The sequence below is a fragment of the Anolis carolinensis genome, unplaced genomic scaffold, assembly GCF_035594765.1.
Source record: "Anolis carolinensis isolate JA03-04 unplaced genomic scaffold, rAnoCar3.1.pri scaffold_41, whole genome shotgun sequence".
Classification (NCBI taxonomy): Eukaryota; Metazoa; Chordata; class Lepidosauria; order Squamata; family Dactyloidae; genus Anolis; species Anolis carolinensis.
Genome location: NW_026943850.1, coordinates 76299 through 100516, shown reverse-complemented (window position 1 = coordinate 100516; position 24218 = coordinate 76299). Strand labels below are relative to the sequence as shown.

The 24218-nt window shown below is 37.6% G+C and overlaps 2 protein-coding genes across 3 annotated transcripts in view; one reads left to right on the top strand and one right to left on the bottom strand.

Moving 5' to 3' along the window:
• Positions 1 to 797: 797 nt before the first annotated feature.
• Positions 798 to 7730, top strand: LOC134294966 (developmentally-regulated GTP-binding protein 1). The gene is made up of 8 exons (XM_062966921.1): positions 798 to 911; positions 3924 to 4047; positions 4133 to 4308; positions 5292 to 5531; positions 5625 to 5755; positions 6067 to 6234; positions 6788 to 6910; positions 7547 to 7730. The coding sequence occupies exons 1-8, from the start codon at positions 837 to 839 to the stop codon at positions 7644 to 7646; spliced, it is 1137 nt and encodes a 378-aa protein (XP_062822991.1). The 5' UTR covers positions 798 to 836; the 3' UTR covers positions 7647 to 7730.
• A 3531-nt stretch (positions 7731 to 11261) lies between these two features.
• The window catches only part of LOC134294965 (eukaryotic translation initiation factor 4E transporter-like), a 29535-nt gene continuing 16578 nt past the window's right edge, over positions 11262 to 24218 (bottom strand). The window contains exons 7-18 of one of the 2 annotated variants that reach the window (XM_062966920.1): positions 23590 to 23740; positions 22001 to 22228; positions 18725 to 18987; positions 17508 to 17564; positions 16498 to 16681; positions 14600 to 14685; positions 14334 to 14464; positions 14144 to 14225; positions 13934 to 14039; positions 13161 to 13472; positions 12936 to 13055; positions 11262 to 12793 (exon numbers count right to left, since the gene is read on the bottom strand). In XM_062966920.1, the coding sequence (XP_062822990.1) occupies positions 12591 to 12793; positions 12936 to 13055; positions 13161 to 13472; positions 13934 to 14039; positions 14144 to 14225; positions 14334 to 14464; positions 14600 to 14685; positions 16498 to 16681; positions 17508 to 17564; positions 18725 to 18987; positions 22001 to 22228; positions 23590 to 23740 (1923 nt within the window). In that variant the 3' untranslated portion in view covers positions 11262 to 12590. Of the gene's footprint in view, positions 12794 to 12935; positions 13473 to 13933; positions 14040 to 14143; positions 14226 to 14333; positions 14465 to 14599; positions 14686 to 16497; positions 16682 to 17507; positions 17565 to 18724; positions 18988 to 22000; positions 22229 to 23589; positions 23741 to 24218 lie in introns of both variants that reach the window. The other variant, XM_062966919.1, reaches the window with a different exon arrangement.

The window sequence follows — 24218 nt, the reverse complement described above, 5'->3', positions numbered from 1 at the left end:
TATTTAGTATCATTATAATTAATGTTTAAAAACATTATTTGATCGTTATATTAATTAATAATTATTTTTAATTAATATTTATTATTTAGCTTAAGTACTATTTTAAAATAATATTTTAAATAATAGGATTATGATTATTATTTTAAAGAATATATATTATTCTTTGATCATTATTTATTTTATTAACATAATTACTACATTTTTATTTAATTCATTTAATATTATTACTATAAATATTTATTCATTTAACATTATTACTATATTTTTAAATAATAGGATTATGATTATTATTTTAAAGAATATATATTATTCTTTGATCATTATTTATTTTATTAACATAATTACTACATTTTTATTTAATTCATTTAATATTATTACTATAAATATTTATTCATTTAACATTATTACTATATTTTTAGTTAACTAATTTTTTCATTTAATATTATTATAATTGCTATTTTAAATAATATATATTTTATTTGATTATTATTTGTTCGTGTAATATTGTTATAATTACTATATTTTCATTTATTCATTTAATGTTATAATTACTATATTTTTATTTAACCATTCATTCATTTAATATTATTACAATTACTATTTTAAAATATATATTTTTGTTTAATTGTTCATTCATTCGTTGGGCCTGCTCTTGTTTGCCTCTCTTAAGATGGCGGCGGGCCCAATGCCCGCCCGCTCCCTGACATCCCGCGAGAGTTTCCTCATCAAGGCGTATACTTGTTTGCCTCTCCTAAGATGGCGGCGGCTCCAATTCTCGCCGTTCTCACTGGAGCCTCGCGAGATTATTGCGTGTCCCTTCTCTTCCCTTTCTGCGCATGCGCGCAGCCAGAACCATCCCGGTCGCCGCCATGAGCACCACGCTGGCCAAGATCGCCGAGATCGAGGCTGAGGTAAATAAAATAGGCCCATCGATCGATAGCGAGGCCCTGAAATCGATCGATAGATCGATAAATATATATAGAGAGAGAGATTTTCGCCGTCTCCACAAGCGCCTCGGGCCGGCCGTGACGTCACGAAGGGGGAGGGGCCTGAGAGAGACGGAGCTGCCGCAGTGACGTCACGAGGAGGGCGGGGCTTCCCAGACATTCTCCTATATTACATTTTGTATGATTTACTATATTATTATTATTAAGATATTTTATTTTATTATATCACCATACTGTATTAGAGTCGCTCATTTAAATATTATTTATTGAATTATACTGTATTATCATTTTGTAAAATTATTTGTTATTCTGTATTATTGAAATATTATGTATTATATTATCATACCGTATATATTATATTATATTATATTATTAATTTCTTATATATATATATTTCCTATTATATATTATATTATTTTATTACATATATTATTTGCTATATTATTTATATTATTATCATATTTTATATTATATATTATACTACATTTTCATATTTTTATTTATTATATTATTATTTTGTATTATAGTTTATGTAATTTATTATGTCATGTTTTAAATTATTTTATTATTGTACTGTATTATATATTTTTATTATATAATTGTTATGTATATAATATCATTTATTATATTGTTACATTATATTGCTATTGTTATTCATTGTGTTAATATTATATTTTAATATTATACATATATTATTACATCATATTATATTGTTATGTATATAATATTTATTATATTATATTGTTACATTATATTGCTGTTATTCATTGTGTTAATATTATATTTTAATATTATATATATTATTATATCATATTATATTGCTATGTTATTCATTGTTTTAATATTATTACATTTTAATATTATATATATTATTATTATTATTTTATGTATATAACATTATTTATTATATTTTTACTTTATACTGCTGTTATTCATTGTATTACTATACTCAATTCTTCCCTTAATTAATTATATTACTAAACTCCAGTCTTATTCTATATTATTATTTTTATATAATTTACTATGTTATTATTTTACATTATTATTCTATATTGTTATATCATATTATATTGTTATGTATATATTTATTTTATTATTATATTGTTACATTATGTTATTCATTGTATTACTATATTATTATTCTTCAATTCTTCCCTTAATTTATATTATTATGCTCCATTCTTATTCTATATTATTATTTTTATATAATTTACTATGTTATTATTTTACATTATTATTCTATATCGCTATATCATTTATCTTATTATTATTATTATTATTATTATTATATTATTATTATTATTATTTCCACTCGCTGGTGCGCAGATGGCCTGTATTATTACATAATAACAATGATATAATAATATACTGTAATAAATATATGATATTACATTATGTAATATATTATTATACTGTATATATATAAAACAGTACAATGCAATATAGCAATAATATAATGATACATAATAATAATGAAATAATGTAAGATGGAATAACATGCTATAGTAATTATATAATATGATAATAAAATAATATATAAAATTCAGTAGCAATTAAATAATGTAATTAAATATAATAATATATAACAACGTATTATTATTATATATCATATCGTTATATATTATTACTGTATTAGATTATTATATTTTACTATAATAATACAATATGATGATATCATAATAATATATAACATATTCATAAATTATTATATTACAATATTATATGATGCTGTGGCAAAGTGGTGGTGGTATTGGTTAAAAATTGTTGTGTAATTTTTATTTGACGTTATTTGTATTTTTTATTAATTTTATTGTAAGTTATCTTTTTATTTATTATATTTTATTATTTTCTTGTATTATTTTTAGTTATTTTCTGTTATTATAGTATTTTATTGTATTAATCTTTTAGTGTTTTTAATTATTTTTTAGTGTTTTTTATTATTTTTATTGGGTTGCTAGGAGACCAAGTGGGCGGAGCTTAGCCTTCTAACTGGCAGCAATTGGATAAAAGCAATTATTCCTCTCTCTCTAATTAGGACTTTATTTTTCTTTTCTTTTTGTTGTATCAACCTAGAGGCATGGATGATGGGTTGTGTTGTCAAATTTCGAGGTTGGGGGGCCTGTTGTTTTGTGGGTTGCCGTGATGCCATCACTCTTTTATATATATAGATATTATTACTATATTATTATTATTATTATTATTTTATTATATTATTACTAGTAATTATTATTATTACTAGAGCTTTTAATCTATTTTAATATTTTTAATCAATATTTGTATGTATGTATTTTTACCCTTTATCCTTTTTATCTTGTAAATCGCCTAGAGCATCGTGGATGGAGGGCGATTAATAAGTAATTAAATGATGATGATGATGATGATGATGATGATGATGATTATATTATTATTCCTACTCACTGGTGTGCAGATCCCCTGTCTTCGTCTTCTATATTGTTATGTTATTTATTACTAGCTTTGCCCGGCCACGTGTTGCTGTGGCTGATGGGAATCCTTTGTTGGCCAGGTGGAATAGCAGTGAATAGCCTTGCAGTCTCAAAGCCTGGAGTAGCTGGAGAGGCATGGATGCGGGGTTGTGCTGCCAAGTTTAGTGTTTCTGGGATGTGTAGTTTTGTTGTTTTCCCCTAGGCCGAAACGTCACTACCCTTTTATATATATAGATATTACTATGCTCTATCATGATGATGATGCCGAAACGTCACTACCCTTTTATATATATAGATATTACTATGCTCTATCATGATGATGATGCCGAAACGTCACTACCCTTTTATATATATAGATATTACTATGCTCTATCATGATGATGATGCCGAAACGTCACTACCCTTTTATATATATAGATATTACTATGCTCTATCATGATGATGATGCCGAAACGTCACTACCCTTTTATATATATAGATATTACTATGCTCTATCATGATGATGATGATGATGATGATTGTGGTTGTGCAGATGGCCCGGACGCAGAAGAACAAGGCCACGGCGCACCACCTGGGCCTGCTCAAGGCCCGCCTGGCCAAGCTCCGCCGGGAGCTCATCACCCCGAAGGGCGGCGGGGGAGGCGGGCCCGGAGAAGGTGAGCCAGGCCCCGCCCCCTCGTTGATATGCGCGCTTGGCCCCTCCCCTCCTCGTATTATATCACATTGACATATCTGTCCCAGGGTTCGACGTGGCCAAGACGGGGGACGCGCGCATCGGCTTCGTGGGCTTCCCGTCGGTGGGCAAGTCCACGCTGCTGAGCAACCTGGCCGGGGTCTACTCCGAGGTGGCCGCCTACGAGTTCACCACCCTCACCACCGTCCCCGGCGTCATCCGCTACAAGGGCGCCAAGATTCAGGTCCGGGAACTGGGGGAACGTGGGCCGCATTTTCAGTTTGGCTCCGCCCACCCCGTTTCCGCTAGGAGGGGGCGGAGCCAATTGTATGGGGATGTGGGTGGCGTTTTCACTTTGGCTCCGCCCTCCTTGTCTTGTTTTCCACACGGAGTGGAGCCAAACGTACAGTGCATGGGTGGCGTTTTCACTTTGGCTCTGTCCTCATCTTGTTTTCCGCAAGCAGGGGTGGAGCCAAACGTACAGTGCATGGGTGGCGTTTTCACTTTGGCTCCGCCCTCCTTGTCTTGTTTTCCACACGGAGGAGTGGAGCCAAACGTACAGTGCATGGGTGGCGTTTTCACTTTGGCTCTGTCCTCATCTTGTTTTCCGCAAGCAGGGGTGGAGCCAAACGTACAGTGCATGGGTGGCGTTTTCACTTTGGCTCCGTCCTCATCTTGTTTTCCGCAAGCAGGGGTGGAGCCAAACGTACAGTGCGTGGGTGGCATTTTCACTTTGGCTCCGCCCTCCTTGTCTTGTTTTCCACATGGAGGGGTGGAGCCAAACGTACAGTGCATGGGTGGCGTTTTCACTTTGGCTCCGCCCTCCTTGTCTTGTTTTCCACACGGAAGGGTGGAGCCAAACGTACAGTGCGTGGGTGGCGTTTTCACTTTGGCTCCGCCCTCCTTGTCTTGTTTTCCACACGGAGGAGTGGAGCCAAACGTACAGTGCATGGGTGGCGTTTTCACTTTGGCTCCGCCCTCATCTTGTTTTCCGCAAGCAGGGGTGGAGCCAAACGTACAGTGCATGGGTGGCGTTTTCACTTTGGCTCCGTCCTCATCTTGTTTTCCGCAAGCAGGGGTGGAGCCAAACGTACAGTGCGTGGTCGGCGTTTTCACTTTGGCTCCGCCCTCCGTGTCTTGTTTTCCACAAGGAGGGGTGGAGCCCAACGTACAGTGCGTGGGTGGCGTTTTCACTTTGGCTCCGCCCTCCTTGCCTCGTTCCCGCAGCTGCTGGACCTCCCGGGGATCATCGAGGGGGCGAAGGACGGGAAGGGCCGTGGGCGGCAGGTGATCGCGGTGGCGCGGACGTGCAACCTGATCCTGATCGTGCTGGACGTGCTGAAGCCGCTCGCCCACAAGCGCCTGCTGGAGGCCGAGCTGGAGGGGTTCGGCATCCGCCTCAACAGCCGGCCCCCCAACATCGGGTTCAAGAAGAAGGACAAGGGCGGCATCAACCTCACCGCCACGGTCAGAGGCCCCGCCCCCGCCCCATGCCCCGCCCCCTCGTGGGCCCAGATAGGCCCCGCCCCTCATTGGCATACCTGCCCCCCCCCCCTCTAGTGCCCGCAGAGCGAGCTGGACGCGGAGACGGTGAAGAGCATCCTGGCCGAGTACAAGATCCACAACGCGGACGTCACCCTCCGCTCGGACGTCACCGCCGACGACCTCATTGACGTGGTCGAGGGGAACCGGTACGGCCGCCCCGCCCCGCCCCCCCCCCCCGCCCCCCAGTATCATGTAATAATATAATCATGTAATAATATTATTGTATATAATATAAATAAATAAAATATTATAACAATATAAATATAAAATAACAATACTATTTAGTGAAATAATGATGATGAATAATATGGAATAACAATACTATTTAGTAAAACAAGGACGATGAATAATATGGAATAACAATACTATTTAGTGAAACGATGATGATGAATAATATTGAGTAACAATACTATTTAGTGACGTGATGATGATGATGATGATGACCCTGTTCCGGTAGGGTGTACGTGCCGTGCCTGTACGTGTTGAACAAGATCGACCAGATCTCGCTGGAGGAGCTGGACATCATCTACCGGGTCCCCCACTGCGTCCCCATCTCGGCCCACCACCGGTGGAACTTCGACGACCTCCTCGAGCGCATCTGGGACTACCTCAGGCTCGTCCGCATGTACGTGGCCCCTGCCCCCCCTCCCCCCCCGGGACCCCCGTGGCGCCCCCCCCCCCAGGCTCATGCTCATCTCCCCAAAGGGGACTCAGGGGGGCTGAATACAGATAATGGAGTCCTGTGCCTGAACAGGCTGAGTCCCGTCCCTCCGACACCAAAGAGGTTCACCACACAGACACGTTTCTTCCCTATCCACCTCCACCGAGGTGTGAATAATAATAATAATAATGGATAATGGAGTCCTGTGCCTGAACAGGCTGAGTCCCGTCCCTCCCACACCAAAGAGGTTCACCACACAGACACGTTTCTTCCCTATCCACCTCCACCGAGGTGTGAATAATAATAATAATAATGGATAATGGAGTCCTGTGCCTGAACAGGCTCAGTCCCGTCCCTCCGACACCAAAGAGGTTCACCACACAGACACGTTTCTTCCCTATCCACCTCCACCGAGGTGTGAAGCAGACTGGATACAAAAAGGGAGTCCTGTGCCCGAACAGGCTCAGTCCCATGGGATGCGAATGGGATGCTAACCCTCCCGCCGCTTGTGCCACAGCTACACGAAGCCCAAGGGGCAGCTGCCGGACTACACGTCGCCGGTGGTCTTGCCGGACTCGCGGACGACGGTGGAGGACTTCTGCATGAAGATCCACAAGAACCTCATCAAGGAGTTCAAGTAGTAAGTGGAGCGCGGGAGGGAGGCCCAGGCGGAGGCTTGTTGAATTGATATTTCCATAATAATGTTAGTCCATTGGATATAATATTAATAGAACTTAGTGCGATTGATATAATAAAATTTGTTCAATTGATATTAAATATTAATAAAATTATTCGCATTGAATTGATATATAATAATATATTACTAGTAAAATTAATCAGATATAAAGTATTAATAGAATTGATGTAAAATATTTGTTAATAAAATTAGTTCAATCTTTATTTGAATACGTTCAATTGATCTATATATATAAAAGAGTGGTGGCATCACGGTGACCCACAAAACAACAAAAATTAGTTCAATCTTTATTTGAATACGTTCATTTGATATATTAATAATAAAGTTAGTCCATTGGATATAATATTAATAGAAATTAGTGCAATTGATATAATAAAATTTGTTCAATTGATATTAAATATTAATAAAATTATTCGCATTGAATTGATATAAAATAATATATTATTAATGAAATTAGTTCAGTCTTTATTTGAGTACCTTCCTATTTAGGCTAAATCATCTCATTATATATTAGTGATGTTGAATAGTATCATTGTCTCCATCCGTGTCGGTGACACGCGTGTATGTCCGTGTTGGCAGTGCGCTGGTGTGGGGCTCGTCCGTGAAGCACAACCCGCAGAAGGTGGGCAAGGACCACACCCTCGAGGACGAGGACGTCATTCAGATCGTCAAGAAGTAAACAACAACAACAACAACACGGCCGGCCGGCCAGCAAACAAAGAGACAAACAAATAAACAATAATAAAACACAACCTGATTTGAAGCCTGGACTCATGTCAATCCATTCACACAGAAGACGACAAACTCTCAAGGCCTGATGGGAGTTGTAGTTCAGCCACAACCTTCTAATATATATAGATATCTATGTATGTGTGTGTGTGTGTGTGTATATATATATATATATATACATACATAATTATGTAATATTAGAAATGTAATATATATGTGTGTGTGTATATATAGATATATTATGTAATATTAAATTACAGAAATGTAATATATATATGTGTGTGTATATATATATTTTAACAATTATGTAATATTAGAAATATATACACACATATATATATGTGTGTGTGTATATAGATATATTATGTAATATTAAATTACAGAAATGTAATATATATATATACATATATATGTGTGTGTGTGTATATATTTTAACAATTATGTAATAGAAATGTAATATATATACATATATATGTATGTGTATGCATATATATGTATTTTAACAATTATGTAATATATTAGAAATGTAATATATACACATATATATGTGTGTATATATATATATATATTATGTAATATTAAATTACAGAAATGTAATATATATACATATGTGTGTGTGTGTATATTATGTAATATTAAATTACAGAAATGTAATATATATACATATGTGTGTGTGTGTATATTATGTAATATTAAATTACAGAAATGTAATATATATACATATATATGTGTGTATATATATATTTTAACAATTATGTAATAGAAATGTAATATATATACATATATATGTGTGTATATATATATTATGTAATATTAAATTACAGAAATGTAATATATATACATATGTGTGTGTGTGTGTAAATTACAGAAATGTAATATATATACATATGTGTGTGTGTGCATATATATGTATTTTAACAATTATGTAATATTAAATTACAGAAATGTAATATATATACATATATATGTGTGTGGGTGCATACATATGTATTTTAACAATTATGTAATATTACATTAGAAATGTAATATATATACATATATATGTGTGTGCATATATATGTATTTTAACAATTATGTAATATTAAATTACAGAAATGTAATATATATATGTGTGTGTGTATATGTATACAGACACACACATATATCTATTACATTTCTGTAATTTAATATTACATAATTATTAGTATACTAATGATATCTACACACACATATATATATTACATTTCTGTAATTTAATATTACATAATTGTTAAAGTATATATATACACACACACACATATATTACATTTCTGTAATTTAATATTACATAATTAGTATACTAATGATATACACACACACACACATATATATATTTCTGTAATTTAATATTACATAATTGTTAAATATATATATATACACACACATATATATATTACATTTCTGTAATTTAATATTAGATAATTGTTAAAGTATATATATATACACACGCACACACACACATATATATATATTTTTCTGTAATTTAATATTACATAATTATTAGTATACTAATGATACATACACACACATATATATTACATTTCTGTAATTTAATTACATAATTGTTAAAGTATATATATATATATATATACACACATATATATATATATACACATTTCTGTAATTTAATTACATAATTGTGAAAGTATATATATATATATATATATACACACACACATATATATATTACACTTCTGTAATTTAATATTACACAATGGTTAAAGTATATATATATATATATATATATACACATATATACATTTCTGTAATTTAGTATTACATAATGGTTAAAGTATACTTATATACACACACACATATATATATTACATTTCTGTAATTTAATTACATAATGGTTAAAGTATATATATATACACACACACGCACATATATATATATATATATACACACATTTCTGTAATTTAATATTACATAATTGTTAAAGTATATATATATATATACACACACACACATCTATATATATAAAAGAGTGATGGCATCACGGCGACCCACAAAACAACAAAACTACAGGCCCCCCAACCTCGAAATTTGACAACACAACCCATCATCCACGGCTCTAGGTTGATACAACAAAAAGAAAAGAAAAATAAAGTCCTAATTAGAGATAGAGAGGAATAATTGCTTTTATCCAATTGCTGCCAGTTAGAAGGCTACGTTCTTCCAACTTGGTCTCCTAGCAACCCAATAAAAAATAATAAAAAACACTAAAAAATTAATACAATAAAATACTATAATAACAGAAAATAACTAAAAATAATACAAGAAAATAATAAAATATAATAAATAATAAGATAACTTACAATAAAATTAATAAAAAATACAAATAACGTCAAATAAAAATTACACAACAATTTTTACCCAATACCACCACCACTTTGCCACAACAACGCGTGGCCGGGCACAGCTAGTATTATATATATTACACTTCTGTAATTTAATATTACACAATGGTTAAAGTATATATATATATATATACACACACACACACATTTCTGTAATTTAGTATTACATAATGGTTAAAGTATACTTATATACACACACACATATATATATTACATTTCTGTAATTTAATTACATAATGGTTAAAGTATACTTATATATATATACACACACACACATATAGATTACATTTCTGTAATTTAATAATACATAATTGTTAAAGTATATATATATATATACACCCATATATATATATATATATATTACATTTCTGTAATTTAATTACGTAATTGTTAAAGTACATATCATTAGTATACTTTAACAATTATGTAATATTAAATTACAGAAATGTAATATATATACATTAAATATTACTATTTATTATATAATTATGGTAATGTAAAATATATTACATATTAATATATTCTACATTACTGTAATTACCGTATTTACTCGAGTATAAGCCGAGGCACCAAATTTTACCACAAAAAAAACCTGGGAAAACATTGGCTCCAGTATAAGCCGAGGGTGGGAAATTTCAGAAATAAAAATAGATAATAAAATTACATTAATGGAGGCATCAGTAGGTTCAATGTTTTTGAATCCAAGCCTCGCTTATCCAACGTTCTGGATTATCCAACGCGTTTTTGTAGTCAATGTTTTCAAAGTATCGTGATATTTTGGTGCTAAATTCGTAAATACAGTAATTATATTATAAATAAATTACAATATTAATATAAATATATTGTATGATGTATTATTTCTATTTATCATAAACCAATAATATATATTACATTTAAATTAATATAAAATATAAATTGTATTAAATATATATTATAAACAGATAAATGTATTATATAATTTATTATATTGTAAATTGCAATATGAAAAATATAGATTATAAATAAATATATAATGTATACTCTATATTTATTTATATTACAAATAAAATCAATATAAAATGTATTAAATTATAAATAAATAAATTGGAATTAATTAACGACATGAAATTAATTTTTTTTTTAAAATTCCAAGCGAAACCTATTATAAATCCGAGGAAGAAATAAATAAATGAGACGAGACGCAGGCCTGCTTTGCTATCTATTTTTATGTACAGCTTTCGTAAATGGAGAAAGAAAAAAGGCGAGAGGTAAACAACCGAGAAATAGATATATACAAATAATAATAAACAAACAACAATAATAAATCCCAACCAAAACCAAAAAAAAAAAATCTAAAAAAAACCCTTTTTTTTGTTTGTTTTATACATTGTTCTGTATTTACACAAAGGCTCTGCTGTACATATTATTTCCGGCGAAACGAGGAAAATAAAATTATTTTTTCCTCCCCCATCCTCCTATTGTGATGGCTGCTCTTCCTTCAGGACTTGAGTCATTTATTCATTTCTCAAAGGAAAAAAAAACGGTGGAAAAAATGAGAGAAAAAAACAGTATGAAAAACTGAGAAAAAAGAAGAAAAAAAGGCGAAAAAATTGAGTGGAAAAAGGAGAAAAAAATTGGGAAAAAACAAGGGGAAAAGAGAGGAAAATGGAAGGGAAAAGGAGAAAAAAAAACGGGAAAAATGAGAGGAAACGGGGAGAAAAAGGGAAATAAAGGCATGAAAATTGAGAAAAGGAAATTATAAAAAAACGAAAAGGAGAAAAAAGAAAAACAGAAAAAATTAGAAAAAAATTAGAAATGAGAAAAAGATGTTGATAAAAATGGGAGAAAATGAAGGGAAAATAAATATTGAGAGAAAAACGAAGAAAACGGGGATCAAAACAAGGGAAAAGGAGAGAAAAGTGAGATTAAAAAATTGAGAAAAAAAGAATGAAAAAGTTGAAGAAATTTTAGAAGGAGAGATGAAAAGAAGGGTAAAAAGGAAGAAAATGGGTTAAATTGGGGGGAAAATAAAGAAAGTGGAAGAAAACGGGGTGAAAATGTTAAGTTTTAAAAAGTAAAAAAAATAAATGAAATAAGTGGAAAATTGAGAAAAAATTGAGGAAATAAGAGAAGAAAATGAGGGGGGAAAGGAAAAGAAAAATTGGGATTTTTAGTCAAAGAAAATGAGGCCATGAAATGGCGGAAAATAATGAGGACAAAAAATCCCGAGAAAAATAAAAAACGAGACGAAAAGGATGCGGAAAAAAATGTGGGAAAATTGAAAAAAAAAAATTATGGGAAATCCCAGCGAGGAGAAAGCAAACAAATCTGCCCGTCGACGCAAATTAAATCCTTTGTTTCCGTGACGGGAAACGATTTTTCCTCCTAAAAACAAAGGGTCGGGGCGGGGACTCTGCCCCCAAAATCATCTGTTTCCCGAAAGTAAGAAGAGAAGGAGCCGGGGGGGCGGAGCCGGGGTCCATCGGAAGCCATCTTGTTTCCTGGGGGTCATCCTTGGGTCATGGTGGGGTCGGGGGTCAAGGCCGGAACTCGAGCTCGTCCACGCTGATGACCTTGGAGGACGGCATCGAGGGGAGCGGCTGCTGCAGGACCTCCGACCCGAACCACCGCGAGAGCGCCGACGAGGAGGAGGAGGAGGAGGAGGAGGAGGCCACGCCCCCCGGGGGGCCCCGAGGGAGGGGCGGAGGGGCCGGGCGCAGGGCCGAGGGGCCGACGGAGCCTGCAAGGAGGGAGGGGGCAGGGGCGGCGGCCATCCTGAGTCTCCTCCACGGACCCCACGGCGGCCATCTTGACCTTCCCGGCGGCCACCGTGGACCCTCCCCGAGACCCCAGGAGCCACGTTGGGGGGCCGCGTTGCTCACCTGAGCGCTGGAGCTGGTGCTGCATGAGGGCCAGGTGGAGTGGCCCCGGGGGGTGCGGTCCGAGGAGCGGGTAGCAGGGCTGCCCGAGAAGGGCCAGGTCCACCCCGGGAGGCAGCAGCCCTGCGCGGGAACAAGAGGAGGCGGCGGCGGCGGCCGTGTTGGGGGGGAGCGGGAGCCGAGAGTGGCCCCTCGCGGACACCCGCCCCGCCCCGTCCCTGCACTGACCGGCCTGGAGGAGGGGGAGCAGGTGGTGCGGGGGGAGCCCCTGGGCGAGCATCCTCTGGACCAGGCCGGGCGGCAGCGGGGGGGGCGGGGCCGGGACCGGGCACAGGAAGTGGGGCGGCACCGGGGACACGGACACCGGCGGAGGCGGAGGCGGCGGAGGAGGAGGAGGAGGAGGAGGAGCGGCCTTCCTCTTGCCGGGACCGCCGTTCGCCTCCTTCGGGCACCCGCGCTGCGAGGACGAGGCCGCGGGGGGGGCGGGGCCGCGGGGGGGCTTGGAGCCCGGGGGCGGGGCCTCCATCTCCACGGACACGTCTGCAACGGGAGGAGGAGGAGGAGAAGCACGCCGTCACAGAGACCCACAGAAACACGTCAGCCATCTTGGATTCCCCATGAACCTATCAGCAATATGGGACTCACTATACACCTGTCAGTCATCTTGGACTCATGATACACCTGTCAGTCATCTTGGATTCACTACCAACCTGGTGGCCATCTTGGTTTCCCACAAACCTATCAGCCATCTTGGATTCCCCGTCAACCCGTCGGCCATCTTGGATTCCCTGTCTACCCATCAGCCATCTTGGACTCCCTATCAATCTAGTGGCCACCTTGGATTCCCCGTCAACCCGTCGGCCATCTTGGATTCCCAAGACACCTGTCAGCCATCTTGGCTCCTCATGAAACCGGCAGCCATCTTGGATTCCCTGCCAACCCGTCGTCGGCCATCTTGGACCCCACCCCCCACCCCACCCCCCCCCCCGGCGGCCCCTCACCGTTCCGTTCTCCCGCGAGCTTCCCTCCGTCGCCGTCCTTGCCGCCCTTGTCTTTGCTCTTGTACATCTTGCGGATCACGGAGGTGGGCGTGAAGGACGGGGAGAGCTGCGGGGACAGGGCGCGGGTGAGGACCCTCTAGGCCCGCCCCCCCCCGCTCTACGCCCCCCCCCGTCCCAGCGAGGAGGAGGAGGAGGGGGAGGGGGACTCACCATGCTGGTGACGGACGCCGGCGGGGAGGCGGGGCTTGGCAGGCGGCCCATGGAGGCGGGGGGCTTGGCCCGACCCGGCTGCCTGAGGAGGAGGAAGAGGAGAGACAGGAAGGGGCGGGGCTTCAGTGGGCGGGCCTGGCGATTGACAGGGGGCGGGGGCGGGGCGGGGGCGGGGGGGGCGAGCCCTGACCTGTTCCGGAAGGGCTTCTCCGGCGGGGCGAGCGCCAGGCCCGGCTGGTAGAGGCCCGAGAGCGTCATGGCCGCCGCCAGGTCCGGCAGGAAGGGGAGCCCCTCCACCACGGCGCCCGGAGGGAGGTCCAGCTGCAACCGGGACACAAGGCCACGTCTTTCTCCCAAGTCCAGCCCTCCTTCGCTCCGCACGGGCCCAGGCAGACCCCACGGACCCCGGCGTGGGCCCCCACCCGCCCGCCCCCCGCCCCCCGCCCGCCTCCTGACCTGCGTCGCCGTCGGACTGAGGCTCTTCCGCATCCCGAGGAAGGCGTCGCCCAACAGCGGGGCCGCCGGGGAGCCCGGACCGAAGCCTGGGAAGGAAAGGGAGACGTCACCCAAGATGGCCGCCCCCAAGGCCCTCGTCCAAGGCGTCCTCTCCAAAATGGCCGCCACCAAGGCATTGTTTCCAAGATGGCCGCCCCCCAAGGCCCTCATCCAAGGCATCCTTTCCAAGATGGCCGCCACCAAGGAATTATTTCCAAGATGGCCGCCCCCCAAGACCCTCATCCAAGGCGTCCTTTCCAAAATGGCTGCCACCAAGGAATTATTTCCAAGATGGCCTCCCCCCAAGGCCTTCTTTCCACAATGGCTGCCACCAAGGAATTATTTCCAAGATGGCCGCCCCCCAAGGCCTTCTTTCCACAATGGCCGCCACCAAGGAATTATTTCCAAGATGGCCGCCCCCCAAGGCCCTCGTCCAAGGCATCCTTTCCAAGATGGCCGCCACCAAGGAATTATTTCCAAGATGGCCGCCCCCAAGGCCTTCTTTCCAAAATGGCCGCCCCCAAGGCATTGTTTCCAAGATGGCCGCCCCCCAAGGCCTTCTTTCCACAATGGCTGCCACCAAGGAATTATTTCCAAGATGGCCTCCCCCCAAGGCCTTCTTTCCACAATGGCCGCCACCAAGGAATTATTTCCAAGATGGCCGCCCCCCAAGGCCCTCGTCCAAGGCATCCTTTCCAAGATGGCCGCCACCAAGGAATTATTTCCAAGATGGCCGCCCCCAAGGCCTTCTTTCCAAAATGGCCGCCCCCAAGGCATTGTTTCCAAGATGGCCGCCCCCCAAGGCCCTCGTCCAAGGCATCCTTTCCAAGATGGCCGCCACCAAGGAATTATTTCCAAGATGGCCGCCCCCCAAGGCCTTCTTTCCACAATGGCCGCCACCAAGGAATTATTTCCAAGATGGCCGCCCCCCAAGGCCTTCTTTCCACAATGGCCGCCACCAAGGAATTATTTCCAAGATGGCCGCCCCCCAAGGCCTTCTTTCCACAATGGCCGCCACCAAGGAATTATTTCCAAGATGGCCGCCCCCCAAGGCCCTCGTCCAAGGCATCCTTTCCAAGATGGCCGCCACCAAGGAATTATTTCCAAGATGGCCGCCCCCAAGGCCTTCTTTCCAAAATGGCCGCCCCCAAGGCATTGTTTCCAAGATGGCCGCCCCCCAAGGCCCTCGTCCAAGGCATCCTTTCCAAGATGGCCGCCACCAAGGAATTATTTCCAAGATGGCTGCCCCCCAAGGCCTTCTTTCCACAATGGCCGCCACCAAGGAATTATTTCCAAGATGGCCGCCCCCCAAGGCCTTCTTTCCACAATGGCCGCCACCAAGGAATTATTTCCAAGATGGCCGCCCCCCAAGGCCTTCTTTCCACAATGGCCGCCACCAAGGAATTATTTCCAAGATGGCCGCCCCCCAAGGCCTTCTTTCCACAATGGCCGCCACCAAGGAATTATTTCCAAGATGGCCGCCCCCCAAGGCCCTCGTCCAAGGCATCCTTTCCAAGATGGCCGCCACCAAGGAATTATTTCCAAGATGGCCGCCCCCCAAGGCCTTCTTTCCACAATGGCCGCCACCAAGGAATTATTTCCAAGATGGCCGCCCCCCAAGGCCTTCTTTCCACAATGGCCGCCACCAAGGAATTATTTCCAAGATGGCCGCCCCCCAAGGCCTTCTTTCCACAATGGCCGCCACCAAGGAATTATTTCCAAGATGGCCGCCCCCCAAGGCCCTCGTCCAAGGCATCCTTTCCAAGATGGCCGCCACCAAGGAATTATTTCCAAGATGGCCGCCCCCCAAGGCCCTCGTCCAAGGCGTTCTTTGGGCCCAAGATGGCCGCCGTGCTTACCGACTGGGGACGGAAGGCGGTGCCGCAGGAAGTCTTCGGAGGAGGAGGAGGAGGGGGGGCCCCGGGGGGGCGGGGAGGGGGCGGCGGCGGCTTCGAGGCCCCCCATCAAGGCGCTCAGGACCGCCGAGGAGGGGGGGGCGGGGCCGGGAGGGGGCGGGCGGTTTCCAGGCCCCCCCAGGATCTCCTGCAACAACAACAACAACAACAACAACAACAACACGATCATCTTCTATCTATATATATATATATAAAAATATAAAAATTTGTCCGCAAGACACCAAGACCTCCACTTTAAAAAACCTAAACAAATAAACAGGAATGAATAAATAGCCTTGCAGCTTCACGGCCTGGCTGACTCCCATGGCACGGTGAAGTGACACATATCGTAATATAATAATACAACAAAATAATACTAATAAAATAATAAATTTTAATTGAAAATAATAATAATTCCATAATAAATAAATAAATAAATAATGACCTGCATAAGTAATAATTCCATAATAATAATAATAATAAATAACTGACCTGCATAATAAGTAATTTCATAATATTAATAAATAACTGACCTGCATAATGAGTAATAATTCCATAGTAATAATAAATAAATGACCTGCATAAGTAATAATTCCATAATAATAATAATAATAATAATAATAATAAATAACTGACCTGCATAATAAGTAATAATTCCATAATAATAATTATAATAAATAACTGACCTGCATAATAAGTAATAATTCCATAATAATAATTATAATAAATAACTGACCTGCATAATAAGTAATAATTCCATAATAATAATTATAATAAATAACTGACCTGCATAATAAGTAATAATTCCATAATAATAATAATAAATGATCTGCATAATGAGTAATAATTCCATAATAATAATAAATGACCTGCATAATAAGTAATAATTCCATAATAATAATAATAAATAAATAAATAACCTGCATAATGAGTAATAATTCCATAATAATTAATTAATTAATTTAAAAAATGACCTGCAGGATGTTCTTGGCTGTTTCTGGAGAGGACATCAACTGACCGTCAAGGTTTATCTGGAAAAATATTTAAAATATTATTATTATTATTATTATTATTATTATTATTATTATTAATTTTATATAATATTATTAATCCATTTGTATTATTATATTCATTATTTTATATTATTCAATATTTTTCATTATATATTTATTCATATTATATTTTATTTTACATACAGTAGAGTCTCACTTATCCAACATAAACGGGCCGGCAGAATGTTGGATAAGCGAGTATCTTGGATAATAAGGAGGGATTAAGGAAAAGCCTATTAAACATCAAATGAGGTTATGATTTTACTAATTAAGCACCAAAACATCATGTTATACAACAAATTGGACAGAAAAGGTAGTTCATTACACATTAATATATTATTTATTCCTGATTATATTTTTGATATATTATCTCATATATTATTTATTCCTGATTATATTGTTATATTATTTCATATAATATATTATTTACTCAGGATTATATTATCATATTATTTTATGTAATATATTATTTATTTACGATTATATTATTCTTATATTATTTCATATAATATATTATTTATTCAGGATTATTGTTATATTATTTCATATAATATATTATTTATTCAGGATTATATTATTGTTATATTATTTCATATAATGTATTATTTACTCAGGATTATATTATATTATTTTATGTAATATATTATTTATTTACGATTATATTATTCTTATATTATTTCATATAATATATTATTTACTCAGGATTATATTATCATATTATTTTATGTAATATATTATTTATTTACGATTATATTATTGTTATATCATTTCATATAATATATTATTTATTCAGGATTATATTATTGTTATATTATTTCATATAATATTTATTCAGGATTATATTATTGTTATATTATTTCATATATTATTTATTCCTGATTATATTGTTATATTATTTCATATAATGTATTATTTACTTACGATTATATTATTGTTATATTATTTCATATATTATTTATTCAGGATTATATTATTGTTATATCATTTCATATAATATATTATTTGTTCATGATTATGTTATTATTCATATATTATTTTATATAATATATTACTCGTAATTACATTATATTATTTCGTATATTATTTATTCAGGATTATCATTATATTATGATATGTGATGACCGTGGTGGGCCACGTACGTTTCCCTTGGGGGGGTGCTGCTGCTGGGCGGGCAGGGTCCCGCTGGCCTTCATGGAGCTGACCAGTCGGTTGAAGGCCGACATGTCCCCCCCTCCGCCGTGGCCGTGTCCGTGGTCCGTGACACGCCGTGGGCCCGGGGGGCCCCCGTGGTGGTGGTCGTGGCCGTGGTGGTCGTGGTGGTGGTCGTGGTGGGGCTCCACCACGTTCAGGCCTTTGAGCCCGGCCTCCACTTCCTCCACCGACAGCACCACCCCCGAATGCGCTGCAGGCGGAAAACAGAGGTTAATACTGCACGGCGCTGCAGCAAACAAGGCCAACACCATCCCAGAAAAAATGTGATTACAAATATATATTTAATATATAATATAATAATTATAATCTTATACATACTGCAGCAAACAAGGCCAACACCATCCCAGAAAAAATGTAATTACAAATATATATTTAATATATAATATAATAATTATAATCTTATACATACTGCAGCAAACAAGGCCAACACCATCCCAGAAAAAATGTAATTACAAATATATATTTATTGAATATATAATATAATAATTATAATCTTATACATACTGCAGCAAACAAGGCCAACACCATCCCAGAAAAAATGTAATTACAAATATTTATTGAATATATAATATAATAATTATAATCTTATACATACTGCAGCAAACAAGGCCAACACCATCCCAGAAAAAATGTAATTACAAATATTTATTGAATATATAATATAATAATTATAATCTTATACATACTGCAGCAAACAAGGCCAACACCATCCCAGAAAAAATGTAATTACAAATATTTATTGAATATATAATATAATAATTATAATCTTATACATACTGCAGCAAACAAGGCCAACACCATCCCAGAAAAAATGTAATTACAAATATATATTTATTATATAATATAATAATTATAATCTTATACATACTGCAGCAAACAAGGCCAACACCATCCCAGAAAAAATGTAATTACAAATATATATTTAATATATAATATAATAATTATAATCTTATACATACTGCAGCAAACAAGGCCAACACCATCCCAGAAAAAATGTAATTACAAATATTTATTGAATATATAATATAATAATTATAATCTTATACATACTGCAGCAAACAAGGCCAACACCATCCCAGAAAAAATGTAATTACAAATATTTATTGAATATATAATATAATAATTATAATCTTATACATACTGCAGCAAACAAGGCCAACACCATCCCAGAAAAAATGTAATTACAAATATTTATTGAATATATAATATAATAATTATAATCTTATACATACTGCAGCAAACAAGGCCAACACCATCCCAGAAAAAATGTAATTACAAATATATATTTATTATATAATATAATAATTATAATCTTATACATACTGCAGCAAACAAGGCCAACACCATCCCAGAAAAAATGTAATTACATATATATATTTAATATATAATATAATAATTATAATCTTATACATACTGCAGCAAACAAGGCCAACACCATCCCAGAAAAAATGTAATTACAAATATATATTTAATATATAATATAATAATTATAATCTTATACATACTGCAGCAAACAAGGCCAACACCATCCCAGAAAAAATGTAATTACAAATATATATTTATTATATAATATAATAATTATAATCTTATACATACTGCAGCAAACAAGGCCAACACCATCCCAGAAAAAATGTAATTACAAATATATATTTAATATATAATATAATAATTATAATCTTATACATACTGCAGCAAACAAGGCCAACACCATCCCAGAAAAAATGTAATTACAAATATATATTTATTATATAATATAATAATTATAATCTTATACATACTGCAGCAAACAAGGCCAACACCATCCCAGAAAAAATGTAATTACAAATATTTATTGAATATATAATATAATAATTATAATCTTATACATACTGCAGCAAACAAGGCCAACACCATCCCAGAAAAAATGTAATTACAAATATTTATTGAATATATAATATAATAATTATAATCTTATACATACTGCAGCAAACAAGGCCAACACCATCCCAGAAAAAATGTAATTACAAATATTTATTGAATATATAATATAATAATTATAATCTTATACATACTGCAGCAAACAAGGCCAACACCATCCCAGAAAAAATATAATTACAAATATATATTTAATATATAATATAATAAATATAATCTTATACATACTGCAGCAAACAAGGCCATAAGAATGCTAATAAATACAGAAAATAAATGTCATAATAATTAGAGTAAAATAGTAAATGTAATAATGCTAATAAATACAGAAAATAAATGTCATAATAAATAGAGAAAAATAATAAATGTAATAATACCAATAATAATAGAGAAAAATAATAAATGTAATAATACCAATAATAGTAGAGTAAAATAATACATGTAATAATACCAATAATAGTAGAGTAAATAATACATGTAATAACACCAATAATAGAGAAAAATAATAAATGTAATAATACCAATAATAGTAGAGTAAAATAATACATGTAATAATACCAATAATAGTAGAGTAAAATAATACATGTAATAACACCAATAATAATAGAGAAAAATAATACATGTAATAATACCAATAATAATAAAAATTCATGTAATAATACCAATAATAATAAAAATACATGTAATAATACCAATAATAGTAGAGTAAAATAATATATGTAATAATACCAATAATAGTAGAATAAAATAATAAATGTAATAATACCAACAATAATAGAGAAAAATAATACATGTAATAATATCAATAAGACTAGAGTAAAATAATAAATGTAATAATACCAATAATAGTAGAGAAAAATAATAAATGTAATAATACCAATAATAGTAGAGTAAAATAATAAATGTACTGTAGATACTTGAGTATAAGCCTTTTAGGGCTTTTTCAGTCCTAAAAGAGGGCTTGGGTATATATGGTGATGTGGATATAATTATTATAATATTCTAATATCTATATATATAAAAGAGTGATGGCATCATGGCGACGCACAAAACAACAAAACGACAGGCCCCCCAACCTCGAAATTTGACAACACAACCCATCATCCACGCCTCTAGGTTGATACAACAAAAAGAAAAGAAAAATAAAGTCCTAATTAGAGGGAGAGAAATAATTGTTTTTATCCAATGGCTGCCAGTTAGAAGGCTAAGCTCCGCCCACTTGGTCTCCTAGCAACGCAATAAAAAAGAATAAAAAACACTAGCCGTGAGTGTGAGTGTGAGTGCGTACTCACTGCTCTGGCGGAGCCTCTCCTTGTTGGCGGAGAGGGAGGGGAGGAGCGGGCGCAGGTCCACCTTGGCCTTGGTCAGCATCTCCAGGATGTCCACCTCCGGCCCCTCCCCGCACGAGGCCACGCCCCCCGGGCCCAGGCCACGCCCCCCTCCGGGCACCGGCCCCGCCCCCTCCGCCGAGATGGGCGCAAAGAAGGCCCCGCCCACCGGCCCCGAGGGCGGAGACAGACCTACGCAGGGGGGGGGGAAGGGGGGGCGCGGGGGGGGGCAGACAGAGAGAAATAATAATCACAAGACATCATTACACATTGATATTACATAGGCATGATTACAAGAGAAATAATAATAATAGGTATGATTACAAGAGGAATAATAATAATAATAATAATCATAATAGGTATTATTACAAGAGAAATAAGACATCGTGGCATATTAATATTACATAGGTATGATTATACGAGAAATAATAATAATAGGTATTATTACAAGAGAAATAATAATAATAATAATAATAGGTATTATTACAAGAGAAATAAGACATCGTGGCATATTAATATTACATAGGTATGATTATACGAGAAATAATAATAATAGGTATTATTACAAGAGAAATAATAATAATAATAATAATAGGTATTATTACAAGAGAAATAAGACATCGTGGCATATTAATATTACATAGGTATGATTACAAGAGAAATAATAATAATAGGTATGATTACAAGAGGAATAATAATAATAATAGGTATTATTACAAGAGAAATAATAATAATAATAATAGGTATTATTACAAGAGGAATAATAATAAGACATCGTTGCATATTAATATTACATAGGTATGATTACAAGAGAAATAATAATAATAATAATAGGTATGATTACAAGAGAAATAAGACATCGTGGCATATTAGTATTACATAGGTATTATTACAAGAGAAATAATAATAATAATAATAATAATAGGTATGATTACAAGAGAAATAATAATAATAATAGGTATGATTACAAGAGGAATAATCATAAGACATCATTACACATTAATATTACATAGGCATGATTACAAGAGAAATAATAATAATAATAGGTATGATTACAAGAGAAATAATAATAATAATAATAGGTATGATTACAAGAGAAATAATAATAATAATAATAGGTATGATTACAAGAGAAATAATAATAATAATAATAGGTATGATTACAAGAGAAATAAGACATCGTGGCATATTAATATTACATAGGTATTATTACAAGAGAAATAATAATAATAATAATAATAATAGGTATTATTACAAGAGAAATAATAATAATAATAATAATAATAGGTATGATTACAAGAGAAATAATAATAATAATAATAGGTATGATTACAAGAGAAATAATAATAATAATAATAATAATAGGTATGATTACAAGAGAAATAATAATAATAATAATAGGTATGATTACAAGAGAAATAATAATAATAATAATAATAATAGGTATGATTACAAGAGAAATAATCATCATCATCATCATCATCATCATAGGTATGATCCCAAGAGGAATGACTATAGTAGGATATATGAAGGGGAGTGGGGGGCACCCGTACCGGCCAGGCGCTCGAGCTCCTCGTGGGGGGTGGACCGGAGGCTGCTGGACCGGCTGGCCGAGTGCGAGGCGTTGGACGAGAACCAGCGGCTGAAGCGCGAGGACGAGGCCGGAAGGGAGCCCGACCCCTCGCCCAGCACGTCCTCGATCATCTGCACAAGGGGGGCACGGGGGGGGGGCACGGGGGGGACGGGGGGGGGCGGACACACGGGCACAGCGTCAGCACCCGGGACAGGCCTCTCCATGTCCCCGACCCCATCCCGACTGCCACCCCGACCCCGACCCCACCCCCCCGGACACCGGACCCCCCACCCCGACCCCCACCCTGCGCCCAGGGGGGGGGGCAGACACACGGGCACAACGTCAGCACCCGGGACAGGCCTCTCCATGTCCCCGACCCCATGCCTACTGCCACCCCGACCCCGACCCCACCCCCCCGGACACCGGACCCCCACCCCGACCCCCACCCCGCGCCCGGGGGGGCGGACACACAGACACAACGTCAGCACCCGGGACAGGCCTCTCCATGTCCCCGACCCCATCCCGACTGCCACCCCGACCCCGACCCCACCCCCACGGACCCCGGACCCCACCCCGACCCCTCGCCCAGCACGTCCTCGATCATCTGCA

Bases quoted from the DNA above. Each gene is read 5' to 3' on its own strand.
- LOC134294966 (XM_062966921.1), top strand. From the start codon at position 837: ATGCGCGCAGCCAGAACCATCCCGGTCGCCGCCATGAGCACCACGCTG. The intron at 4,309-5,291 runs GTCCGGGAACTG...TCGTTCCCGCAG, and splicing joins ACAAGGGCGCCAAGATTCAG to CTGCTGGACCTCCCGGGGAT. The intron at 6,911-7,546 runs GTAAGTGGAGCG...CCGTGTTGGCAG, and splicing joins CTCATCAAGGAGTTCAAGTA to TGCGCTGGTGTGGGGCTCGT.